Below are 13,714 nucleotides of genomic sequence, written 5' to 3' on the forward strand. Positions count from 1 at the left end.
TGGTACGTTTCTCTATCACAGCACTGATATCCATCCTATCATACCAGTTATCATAGACCCTCAGAGGTATTCTACTGACCTCTCTCCAACCAGCTGGATAGGGCTACCATTTTTCATCTGCTCCCCAATGCCTACTTCCTAGGCTGGTCCTCAATAAGTATTTATGAATATACCAACATTAACACAAACAACAAAGGGTGTGTGTGTGTGTGTGTGTGTGTGTGTGTGTGTGTGTGTGTGTTGGTTAGAGCACTTGCTGTATAAAAATCTATTCATAGCTTATGTTCCTTCTGGGGGTAGAGAAACAAGGAAGGACCGGAAACCTGCAGAAACACTGCTGAAAACTCACCAGGCACTCTTCTTGGTTAATGCTGTGATTAAGCCTCTAAAGTCTAATAGTGTTTACAGTCAATATTTATCTATTTTGAGGCTTTTTAAAAAGCATATAATCTAATCAAACCCAGGCAAAATTGGGATTTCACAAACCAAAAAACTCACAGCGAGGATCAATGGCAGAATACAGTGTCTCAGGAAAAGAGCCAGCTTACTGACCTTAGCTGAGGCTGACACCGCTTGAGAGCTAATGTTCTTTATCATTTTAGGTCACCTGCTTTATTATTTTAGGAACTTAATTTCCCAAAAATTTCTGTCTGATATACACGGATACAAATGGCTCAAAGGGGTTCGAAATTCTCAAAGGGGTTTCTCTGATCTCAGCTTTGGAGTTCTGAGCCAGGTAGCGGCTGACAGTTGATGGAAGGTTTGACTGTCTTTCTCGTGTTCCTGTCCCTTGCCCCTTGTGGGTATCTGAGAGATAAACGAATAAACAATCACTTTATAGGGCAGGCCTCAGATCTCAAGACTTGCCAACATCTAGCCCCACTACCACCGAATGGGTGCAAAAGATCTCTCCAGAGTCAGTTTTCAAAGCCCATATCTTGGGTGTGTCTCTGCAAGTGGGTTGTGACATTAACGTATTCATTTGGGCCAAGTTGTTATTTGTTCACAGCACCTGACACATCGTGGGTGCTGAATACATATGTATTGAATGGCTACTCTTTTATATAAAAAACAGAACATGAAACAGTTCTTTCTTCTGATGAGCCTATATATCACCCAATTATTTATCCTGATGTGAAATGAAAGATCTTAGATTTGGCTGGCATTTATTCAGGAGCAGCCACTGTTTCACGTACATACGTCATCTCCTGTCACCAGGATTTCATGTGTCTGTGAATCGTCAGTTGATTTGAGCTCCTATTTCCTAGTTTCTGGAATCCTCAATGTTACATCGTAAACCGGTGCCTGTAGATATCATTTGAAGCATGGTTTTGCGACAGAAGTGCCGACACATGCTGAGTGTTCTTAACTAAATGCTACTGAGGGCTTAGTGGTCCATGACTAAAGTGACATGGTTCAGTTCATTTCAGATGTAATCAAAAGAGAATCTTACCATGCATAATTGAACATGCCAGCCTCCTGGTATTACAGATTCCCACTTTTTCTTTTTTGTAAGAGAAAGCTTCATGGGGGTGGGAAATTATATCATTAACTTGTAATAATAGTATTCAAGTTTGACTAATGAAGGCAACTTAGCATTTTCAGCTCTGGGGATGTCAGAAATAGACAAAAAGCAGCATCCACAATTTGCCTTTTGCTGCAACTTAACACCTTCTACATACGCAATGTGGCAAAATCTGCCTTTACTTGCCAGGTCCGATCTTTCTGCTTTTACTGCTGACAGTTTAGATCATGAAAATAAGACGCAATGAAGTCTGAAACTCTGGATGTATTCTAATTAGACTTCCTTGGTCCTGGTTTTCAGGAAGACCGTGGATTCACCCACGCAGCTGGTTTGGTCTTTCTGACAGATCTGACAGCAGTTACTAGCTGGTTAGTCTGATTATGCACCTACTAGGCTGCTGTCTTCCTAAGATCCAGCCCCAGGAGATACTTGTAAGAATACATCTCTAAAAAAGTAATGTGGTTAATAAATGGCGAGGCAGTACATGTTGGGGAGGGGTAAGGCTCAGCCTTACCGAGAGCATCTGTGGCTAGAAAAATCCTCCGGTAATGGCAAGTTGGACTGAATGAGTTAAACCATGAACCTGGAATGAATGAAACGTAACATGGTATGGGAAATGGTGTCCGTGAACAACGGGGGCTCCCCACTTTTGGTAATTGGAAGGCAGAAAGTTAACTTGCAGTGTACCTTTCAGATATTCTGCAGGGATGACAACAGTCTTGTGCTAAGGGGGGCACATGATGTGGTGGAAATTGGATATTCGGTGTAGGAAGAATAGCCTTGTCATTTAATTTAGAGGAAAGACTTCCATCATAACTGAACCCTGGCTTTAACTCAACTTTGGTAAAAAAAAAAATCTGGCTTCTGAAATCAGTAAATTAGAAGGCAGTTACAATGCAAAGGCTGATCTGCTTTGTAAGGACTGTTCAAGGGACTTCATTAAGTTGGTTTGAGGAGCTCTCATTCACTGTTGGTGGGAACATCAGCTAGTGCAATTCCTTTGGAGGGCAATTTGGCAATAGCTTTCAGAATCTGAAATGTGTATATGCTTTGATCTCGCATTTCTATTTCTAGGGATTTATTTTATATGTATATGTCTTCCATTCAGTAGAATTGGCTATATGGGGAAAGATGCTCATGTGGTGTTCTAATAATTGGATAAATCAACAGAAATGGAAATATTGTAAATGGCCATTGACAGGGGACTGATGGGAAGGACTTATCATGGAAGAGGCAAGCAGTAGAATACGATGTAGCTAGTAAAGGATAAGGAAAGTGCTGATATGGAAACGTCTCCACTATATGCTAATAAATAAAAGCCAGATATAGAGAACGGTGTATAGAAGAAAAGCGTGTATGTTAGAAAATAGATGACAGTGGTTAACTCTAAGGAATGAGTGGAATCTGGGGTAAAAGGGAGACTCATTTTTATTGCTTTCCCTTATGTCGTGTTTGCTTTTTACTTCTGTATGCATGTAATGCTTTTTTATAATTAAACGGAATAGTTAAAATTAATTTGCAGTTATAATTTTTACTGTGCTAGAAGTTTGTATTTGCAACTAAAAGAGAAGGTAGTTATTCTTTTAAAGGTCTATTTCACAGGAACTATCTTTTGTAATACCTCCTATATATAAAACCACATTAATAAACAATTTGTCTATGAACTGGATCAAATAATACACAAGCCTTCTGTTTCAGAAGCTGTGGCCCAGGAACCTACCTACCCACAGTCCTGGTGGCAGCTTACCCAAAATGTAAGATCAAGTTTTCAAAAGATTTAATCTCAGAAGTAGACTCTAAACCAGTGCCTGCCATCACATTTAATACAAGGAACTAGGAAAGAATCTTGGACATGGGACTCAAAGGGCTATCAAGGTGTCCATTATCTGAACACTCTTCTGACAGAGGCTACCTTGGCTTCTCCAGAGGAGGGGGACTCACTGGCTTTTGAGGCAGGCCATTGCATCTTCGGCCATGTCTGTAGGAAAGGTCTTCCTGTGCTGGGTTGAACCCTCTCGCTCTCTGAATTGAGGAAGGCTCCTTCTTCTACCTTCTCACCCCCAGCTGGACTTAAGGGCTTCCCCAGTGCTCCCTATCCTGGAAAGATGGACCCTACTTTATCAGTGCAAACTGCCTGGGGGGCCCCTACCAAGTAAGAACTTCTAACACATTGTTAGATTGTTCCCATTCCATCCTGTATCCTTTTCCTTTCAGCAGAGCCTCTGGGTGATCCAACACCATCCAGACCTTCATCTCCATGTGGCTCTGAAAATGCCTGACCTGACTCAATCTCACACCTCTGTCACCAGTAAATCTGTCTCTACGTCCTTAACCTCTGCTTTGAATATTCTCTTTGCCTTTCTGTTTCCTGAGGGCCCTTTGTCTCTCATGGCCCTTGAAAGGGGCAGGTGCTTGTCTCTCCAAATGGCCCACATTCCATCCCCCCTTTCTCACTACTTCCAAACCATTTCTTGTGCCTTTGAAGCATAAGCCACCTCTACCACCTCTATGGCAACTGACTTCCTCATCAACCTTCTGTCATTCCAGAACCCGCTACTCTTTTACATAGCTCCTGTTACCAGCTTCAGTAATAGGTAAGCCCCACAACACTTGGCTCCTCACCACCCTAACCTGCTCATTTCCAGCTACCCTCTCCCCTAGCTCACCTTATTCACCCACTCCTGTGGTCAGATCTAGACTTCATCATTAGCAGTAATGGTACCACTTCCAAACTCCTGACTTGAAGCATCTCACTTTGCGTCCATCACTCTCTTTGTACGGCAGCAATTCTTTGATTTTACTGGTCAATTCATTGATGGTATCACCTTTTCATTGCCTTCTTGTGGAACAGTTCATTTGGCTTCTGGGATGCCCTTCTCTCCTGGTTCTCTGTCCACCCTAGTTTTCCTTGCTGGGTCTCCCCCTTCTTCCCAGACTCTAACCTTTGGAGTCCACAGGGTCAACCTTGACCTCCTCTTCCCTACTGATTAGGTCAGTATTCTTCTCCAGTTCTGTAGCTTTAAATAACACCTATATTGCATGACTCCTAAATTTGTATCCATAGCCCTGGCCTTTCTCCCAAGATACACACTCCATTTCCACTGCTTCCTCCACATCTCCATTTGGATATCTCACAGGTATCTCAAATTTAACACGAATTCTCAACATCCCTCACACAGCTTGCTCTGTTCTCCATATTCCCTATCAACATATAATTATACAAAAGTGATATTTCTCTTTTGAGGAGAGATTGCATGTTGCCTATCCAGTATCTATTTCCTTTTCATTTCCTAGTGACATAATACGTAAAGCTGGGGGACAGCAAATCACCCAGTTTAATAAACTACATCTCCGAGCTTCCTTGAAATGACGTGTAGACATGTAACTGGTTTTGGGCAGTTTTACTGGAAGGGTCTAAAGGGAAGCCTCCTCAAAAAGAAGACAAAATAGCTGGGGAAAATCATGTTGGCTCTTCCTCCTTCCTGGAATATAGACATGATGACTGGAGCTCTACCAGCAGCCATCTTGGACCACAAGGTGCCCTTGAGGTTGAAAGTCATATACTAGGATTATGAAGAAGATGGGATTGGTCTTGGATTAGTGAAGAGCTTCCATATCTGCCACATAATGCCTACCTCTGGACCTCTTTTACTTGAGAGAAAAATTAACTTCCATCTGACCAAAGCCACTGTTAATTCGGATTTTCTACTATATACAGCTGAACATATCCTGCCTAATATATCAGTGTATGTAACACAGTCTTATCCATTTGGGCAAAGATTAAATTATGATGTGAAGGCCACAGGTAATACCAAAGATCTGTTTTGGGACTACGTTTTCAGAGGATACATCTTTTGTAATGAAAAATACTGTTAAATTGTATTCCAAAATTCAATTTCTCCTTGAAAAAGAACTGGACTATTTCACTGCAGTTAAGAACATCAAATGACTGGCTAGACTATGTGACCTTAAAGGCTTTTACTTCTTTAAGATAATGGGGGTTTTCAAAACTCAGCCACATGCTTAATTTAGGATCCCATCATTCAGGTTAAGACATTAGCTTTTCAGTTTGGTAAAGAAAGGGGCTATTGGTTGCCATGAAGTAGTATCTTTAATCTCATTAAGGAAAAGATAATTGTAATTTTTGCCCTTGACATTACAACAACTTTTTATATCTTTTTTTCTTACACAAATGAACAAAGACTTTTTAAATGACAAAGAAATTATTTTTCCTGGAAATGGCTAGTGTTAAGGGGCAATGAGTTTAGGACAGTACACTGCAGGCAGCTTCCCCATACATTGCTTCTTTGCAAGATATTAGTCAGGATTTCTGTCTATCTACCTATCTACACGTCTCTATGAATGTTTATCTCCAAAGAGTAAAAGTTAGTTCCATCTAATACAATGGATGGCAAGGTCTCTTCTCCTTTTAATTCATGTGTTCAACCACACAAGGATGTTTTCTTTTGAGCTAGCTTTCTACATTTGCACCTAATTTTAGTAAGAAAGCAAACTTCAACTTTTTGAGAGTTTTCTAGAATGAGAATGGTGTGTAACTTGGATATCTGCAGGTGAGAAATACACTATGGGTTATTAGCTCCAGGTAAAAATTGGAGATCGCTCTTTCAAGAATATGCAGTATTACTACACAAGGAGATAAAAGGATGGCTGCCCATGTAGAGCGGTCTGAGGTCACCAAAAGGCCGCTTCTAGAGTAATTTGTTCGCATCCCTGGAGGCATCTTATTATAGAAGGAAATGCAGTGCTTTGGAAGAGTAAGCCTTACTAACCTATCAAGTCTGGCAAAATGTGTCATACAGAGCAGGTGCTCAGTTATTATTAAGTGAACACAGGATCAGGTGGCCAGTAGGTGTTGTCATCTTGGGATGCAGGAATGAGGCAATGCAGACATCACTTCTCTGAGAAGCCTGTCCTCATTTCCCAAGACTGAATATGATGCCTTCCACTGGACTCTCCCTGCACCTTGGGTCTGTCCATCATACTACTCATCTCTTTGCCTGTGTCTCCCACTAGAGTGTGAATTCTTTAGAAGGACTGTCTTCAATCAGCCCTGGACCCGGTCCAATGCCTGGTACTTACTGAGTGTTGTTGAGTGGATGTATTAGAGAATGAACGAATGAATGAATGAATGAAGAATGGATGAATGAAATTCTGATTAGCTTGGGCTGAGGAGGAGGCTGGGTGTGGCCTAGGGAGGTCTTCCAGTTTAGTTTCTAAGGCACCTGAAGATGAGGGAGGGAGAGAGAGGGCTCTGAGGGCAAGGTCACTTTTTGTCAAAATGTCATGATTTTGTCCAATGTCTGAGAGTGAGTATATTGTCTTATTAAAATAACCTTTTTATGGTGAAGTGTCCAAGTAGCGGTTCATGTTTTATTAAGGAGCTCATTGTTGTTCACTCTATGATGCCTTCATTCTAAGTCTGTAGTTTAAACCCTTCCCATGATTGGTCTCCATCAAGCATTTCTTTCCATTCCCTATTCTGACGCCAATTTGAACGGTCCATTTCCTCACACCCACCTTGTACATCAAACTACAGCAGTACCAAGAGGGCAGAGCTTGGGTGTGCCACGGTCCTGACTTTGGGTCCCAATTGACCACTTAGTACCCCTGAGTCCCAGAGCAAAATACTTTACTTCTCTGAGTCTTAGTTTCCTCATCTAATAGAACACTTTGAACTTTGGCTTTCTCATCTTCGAAAAAATCCACCTTGTGTGGTCATTATAAGGATTAAATGACACCCACTGCACTTGGCAGGTGGCCAGTAAAGGTTGGTGTGTCCCTATCCTTTGATTCCATCCAGCCTGGTAGGTCAGAACTTATCACCCTTCCTTCCCCAGTTTATCTCATATTTACTGATCCTTGGAACCCAGTTCACTTTCTCCACAAAATCTTCCCCCTGGTTGAAAGCAATCCTTCCTCTTTCTGGAGTCTGCCATTTTCTTCCGAATATCTATGGTACTTACCACTTTCTTCCTGGTGGCTCAGTGGTTACTGTGTTTCATTTTTCTCCCTGTCTATAAATTCTGCGGGGGGCAAATTGCTCACCTTTTAATCTCATATTTCCCCAAAGCACCTAGCAACATAATTTGCATATAGCAGGGCCTTAAAATAACGAGCTGAATATGTTCAAGACAATTCTCTCTATTTAGGAAATCATCACTCAATTCCCCTTAAGATATGGGGTAGCATATATAACCCATCTTTCCACTGCTCCACTTGAGGGGGGCAAAAACGGGCCCTCATTTAAAGTAGCTGACCTCACATAACATCCAGAGGATTTCCTGGAAATAGTTACAAATGAGGACTAGTCATATGGGCAATTACAATAAAGCCCTGCTCAAGAGCTAGTCACATTTCTAAAAGTGTGAAAAGAAATGCTTCAAATGGAGAGGGGCATTTCCTGAAGGTTAGGTAGCCTACAGCGATTGCCCCAAACATCTACATCTTTATGACACTTGCTTCTGTCATACAAATGGAAGCAGCACAAATCACAGTTACTATTTTCAGGGGGAGGGGGAGGGGGAGGGGGAGGCTCTCGAGTGTTTGAAGGAGTCACATGTAGCTGTTGCCTGGTCTGAGGTTCCTGGGCTGGCTTTGAATCTTTCAGACAGAATCCCAGAATTAGCTTTAAGCCAGGCCTCGCTTGTCCTGTTGGTGAAGGGTGTGGCTTGATGTGGCTAGAGGAAGACCTGTTCCAAAGTATTCCAAAGTATTTCTGTGAGTACTTGAGAGGGATGGCTATGTGTCTGGAACACTTCTTAATCTTTCAGAGGCTCCTATTCCCAGTGAAGGATAGCACCTTGATCAGCATTTCTAAAACAGTCCCGCAAGAGGTTCCGTGGAAGAAAGAGGCCTTTCATCAAAGAAGTCTGGGCAAGAAACTTCATCCCTCTTTATGCTTTACTCGATGCTGCAATGCACAGGAGCACACGGAAGCCTCTGACAGGTCACGTGGCAAAGAAAACTCAGGAGCTCTTCCACTTTATTAAACTAGGAAATCAATCTTACCTTCTTTATTTCTGGGGTGTGGCAAAATTCCTACTGACATCATATGAAATGAGTTTATCACAGAACACACTTTAAAAATGCTGCCTGAGCCACTATTAGCTGTTACGGTAGTAGGGGTGAAAGTTCAGCTAAGAACTGGACACAAAGGGATACGCAAGAAGGGATGGGAAAGTGAAGAGAAGTCGTAAGAAATGTTAAAGGTGGCCCATGAGGGCCCCCAAACACAATTTCACAGCCCTGCTAAGGGCCGGCATGATTTTGACTTTATTTTCCTGCCTAGAAAACCCACGTGTTACTAGGTGGGTGGATCAGATTGGAAGTACTGTTTTTTGCATCTTGGTGTGGCCTTGAGTTGTCTGGTTTAGGGAGGCCGAGAAAGGACACCAACTCTTGCTCTAATGGATGTGGAAAGAGGAAGGAAAGGAACAGAGTAGGTGAGAAATGGGGCAACTGAGGCAAGAGCAGGGCAGATGCTGCCCCAAGAATGGGAGGTGAAGGGTGGACGGCAGAGGACAGGAAAGAGGAAAGAGAGAGAGTGGACAGGGCAGGGAGAAGCTAACAGACCCCCCCCCCCCCCCTCCACCTTGCTGCTGGAGCCATGAAACTGAGGCTGGGGGCTGGGGAGATGCCCAGAGGCGAGTCCCAAAGCTTTGGCTTCTCAAGCCAATTGCCAATAAAAACCCAAGTGATCTGAAGACATGGAATACAAATAATAGCTGGCACAGGAGCCCTCCTTTAAGGTCTGGATTGCTCTTTCTATCCTCTTGGTGGTAGGAAACTTATTCTCATAGGTAGCTTTCTGTCCCTGGCGCTCTCATTTCCCCAGGTTGTTGGGAGGATCCTGGGCCATAACGGGGCCCGGCATGAGACCCTAATAGGGGCCTGCTGCTTTAGAAAACACCACAGTGGTTAACTGAAAGTGCAGGAATAGCCTGGGTGTTGTACAGAAGCCAGAGTTGTGTGCGGGGGCGGGGAGGCGGAGGAGCTTCCTCTTACCAGGGGCTGTCAGATGTTCCGCTTCTTTGATGCAAAGCAACTAGGAGATCTTGGGCAAGCTAAGGCAACTTAGAAATACTAGAAGCTGCAAACAAGATATGCAACACATTGGGGAGTTTCGCTCATGTCCAAAGCCAAAATTAGCTGATTCCTCTTCTGGACTACCTTTTGATTGCTTGTCAGTATCAACGTAAAAATCATGTAAAAACCCAAACGTTTCATACCTTATAAATATTATTTATTACCCAAAAGATGGAGGCATGTGTGGGGTGAAATGGGGGAAACAGGGTAACTCCCTTCACAAGAGTAAACCTTTCCAAGTGTTCTTCCATGGTGAACTTATTTCAGAGAAGGGATTCTCATTGGGTCAAGGTTGTGCTCCAGGAATGGTGCCTGGAGTTCATTAGTAAATTCATTTAAAAATAAATCTCTGCCAGCCTTCATTTACTCAGGGGAAATGGTTACAAGGCTATGCTCAGTCTCACAAAGCATGAACCCCAGTGAATTCAATTCCACCGGCTGGAACTGTGGCCTCGGCCTTTCCGAGCAACGCTCTTGGATGAATGAGTGAGCAGGGACTGTGGGGACTGAGGACATGAGCTCACAGCTATCTGCGCCAGAAACTGGTCTCTAGCTGGTTTTGGGTTGAGGAGTTGAGATCACTCTTTCCTTTGCACAAATCAGAACATCCACTCCCTCTGAAATTCAGGGCATATTAAGAGTGCTGATTGGATGTGTTTCTATGTGTTGTGAGCACGTGGGGGAAATAATGCTGACACAGTGGGTGTGTGCTTGGGCTTACGTCGCTGACACCATTTCTCTGTGTGTGTGTTACACAACTGACATGGTTTGGAGCATCTGAATGGAATAACATGATTGCCCATGGTATTGCACATCTCCAATCCCAAATAAACACGATGGCAAAAACTAGACAAAAATGTGGAAAGAATAATAAATCACACGATGTCACTGAAGTCATGCAAAGAGGGAAAATAAAAGATTAAAAAAAAATGGGCAAGCACCAGACACCATAAATGAAAAAACAAAAAAAGCCAATGCATACAATTCTAAAATCATTCTTACCTTCTTCAGTCATTGTGTCATAATATTTTAGTTTTCCATATGATCCAAGTTCTACAACATCACAGTAAAAGACACAAAGATAAGGAACGAGCTGTAATGCAAGAACTTTGTTTTTACACATTCTTAATTAATCAGATTCAGAGTTATACTGTCAAATTCCGCAATCGTTAACTATATAGAGATGTGCAAACATGGGCCATGTGGCAGACAGCTTTCACGGCCCATTTTCAGAAATCACTTAAAATATATTATTCTACTGGGGGTAGGATGTGCCCTGCATTACAGAATAGGACACAGTTATTTTAACATCCCATGAAACAGAGTAGTTGGCAAGTTCACACCGGGTCTAGCCTAGCCCTATAGTTTGTATAGAGGTGACGCTCTAAGGGAAAGGGCCAAACGAGGACAATATCCAGGCCCAGTGGGGCTTGAGGACTGGGAGTCCTTGCCATGGGACAGCAGGCCCAGAAATTCATTTCCTAGCTCCTCTCCAACAGAACCACTTCCTAGAGATTAAGGAGGCTACCTGGGAAAACCCAAAATGCAAAACCAGGTTCTGAACTCTGTGTTCACTTTTATCTCATAGATTAGATAGAAAACACTGAATACCATGAGTGCAGCCTGCTGACAAGAGCTGAAAAAGGTGTGGAGTGCTCTGGAAGAGGGAAGCCACCTGGCTCAGGCAGGTGACAGAGCAGCCCCATCTCCCAGCTTGAGGCATCGCCTGTGGCTCCTTAGACTGCAGTGGGGAGGGGCTATCAACAGCCCCTCCTGTGCACAGATCACCAAAGGACTCACTGTCACCGACACCACTGGCAGAAAGCAATGCTGTGCTGAATCATCTGGGGATGCTGAATCAGCCTGGGTTGGGGAAGAGAGGAGGCCGGGACGCGCCATTTCTGTTTCCTTAGTTCCATTCTAAAATAGAAACTTTAATTCTTGTTCATCTGAAAATTCCAGATTGTTTTAAGCAACATTGTGAGTAGGTTAAAAATATTTTTCCCGGTCATAACAACACTCTCCCAATAAACCTCAAGAAATTAATTAGACTCAAGAGATATTCCTGTGATTCTGCAGAAAGCCTCCATGGCTCATTAACTTAGGACGCCAATGAAAACCCACACATGAATCAACTAGTAATTGATGGGTTTTGTGTGCAAGATGAAGGATCCAGCTTAAAAGACAATAAGACATATCCTTCCATTTTACATTTATATTATACATTATAGAATATATATAGTATGCATATATCTATATCTGTATCTTTACCTATATCTATATACATATTCTTTTTCCATGCGCCTAAAATTTTACTAAAGCTATTTTAACACACCGATACAAAATTATGCCTTGGGGAGAAAAATCACCTCATCCTTATGCTTCTGCAAAAACCTGCCTACTCTGGATTTTGTAGCTACATGACAAAAGGTGCAAGCACTTCAATAAGAAATTGAATTTTGTGTAAATAACAAGAAAGTCTTTTTAATGACTTCTGGGGATTGATTCCGCAGAATATAATTTTTTTGGGGGGGGGGGTATTTTAAGAACAGTAGTCTACTATATATATGACATCGCACAAGCTTGGAATTCCGAAATGATCTAAATACCTTCATAAATATTAAACACACGTTCATGGTAGCTTTACACGTAATACACGCACAAGCGCGTGTGTAAAATCTTAGAGTAAGTTGATGAATTATATCAGCCAACTAATTTTTTTGTAGCCTCTCCTCCTCTCCTGAGGTAAAGCAGTAGCATAAGCAGCTGGCATTCTCTGTTCTTTGCTCAGGAAACAGAACGTGGGCAGCTCTGTGTTTGCAAAGTTGGGTGTAGACCATATTCTACACAGGAAAGATACACCATTGCAATTTTATGGGTCTTTTTAGATGCAAACCCTCCATATACCCATACGCATACACGTTTTCATGTATCACTTCCAAACTGTCAAACATCTGCTTGTGGCAGATGTGATTATTTTTTACCCCACCTCTTGTGGAATCAGGTATAAATAAATACAAACATAGTCTGTAATTATTTTATTTTTATATCGTGGAAGTTGGAACTGTTCATGTCTGACAATGCTCACACGTTGTTGCTGCTGTGGCAATGTCTAGATGGTTTCTTGGCTGCTTCCTTGGATGAATGGGACAGAGGGATAAGAACCGAAAGGAACATATCAAAAATGAGGCTAAGGGTGGTGGAAGATAAGGAACAACAGTAGTGAAAAACCAAAATACAACAGGTGACACAGCAACTCGAAGCACAGTGAGGAAGCAGGGCAAGGTCAGAGTACCTGCCCAAGTGAAGGGAATTATGTTTGTTGCTTACTAAAGCAAAGGCAGAAAAGAATGAGAAGGAAGCCAGTGTGCTAGAACAGTCTCGAATGCACACAGCAACAGGATGGTGAGATGGTGGGCTCAGTATTCTCATGCTTTCAAGTGTTTAGGACAGCATCCTGGGGTAGGTGGGGGTGCATCTCCAAGAGCTGGTGGCTCTCATTTAGGGGGGCACAAAGAGGGGTGTCACACGTGACTAGGATGAACACAACATGTACACGTAAGCCAGAGTACATTGTGCACCTGATTGGTGTCCTGCAGACAATGAATGCCTCATGGAGAGTGGTCTTAGCCACTATGGCCTGAGAGGGCCTGAGAGGCATGAATGAAAATTCACCGGCAAGGGGAAATGGCCTCCAGTCAGCACACTTCCCACAGAAATTAACCAAGGTTCCTTTACACCATTGGATCAGGATTCTAACGGGGCCTCATCCAAGCTGAGTTTCTCTGGGATAGGAGGCAGTGAAGGAGTTCAAGAGAGGGCTGTTTAATCCCATCTAGCAACATCCATTATGTCAACGGAGCAAGAGGTAGCCAAGATCGGAAGAGGGATGAATCACCAGTGAATATCACCCTGGGTACCACCTGGTGTCTCTTCACTGTAACATATCTCTAAGAAGCCCACACAGCCTAAGAAAAAATTCCAGAACCCAGTGGTTGGTGCTGGAGCTGAGCCTATAAGCCGATTGTGAATGCTGCTTGTCATGGCGACCCCCCCCCCCCCCCCCCCGCCTTGCTTTCATGC

At 42.9% G+C, this 13,714-nt stretch overlaps 1 protein-coding gene across 3 annotated transcripts in view; it reads right to left on the reverse strand.

Annotated features, from left to right (window-relative positions):
• SLC24A2 (solute carrier family 24 member 2) overlaps window positions 1-13,714 on the reverse strand; it is a 253,342-nt gene that overhangs the window by 61,346 nt on the left and 178,282 nt on the right. For 2 of the 3 annotated variants that reach the window (XM_086685390.1, XM_086685388.1), the window contains exon 5: window positions 10,634-10,684. The exons of the other annotated variant lie outside the window; for it this stretch is intronic. In XM_086685390.1, coding sequence (XP_086541516.1) covers window positions 10,634-10,684 — 51 coding nt within the window. The remainder of the gene's footprint in view (window positions 1-10,633; window positions 10,685-13,714) is intronic. 3 annotated transcript variants of the gene reach the window in all.

The sequence above is a fragment of the Puma concolor genome, chromosome D4 (genome assembly GCF_028749965.1).
Source record: "Puma concolor isolate L17-30 chromosome D4, mPumCon1.1.hap2, whole genome shotgun sequence".
NCBI classification, from domain to species: Eukaryota; Metazoa; Chordata; class Mammalia; order Carnivora; family Felidae; genus Puma; species Puma concolor.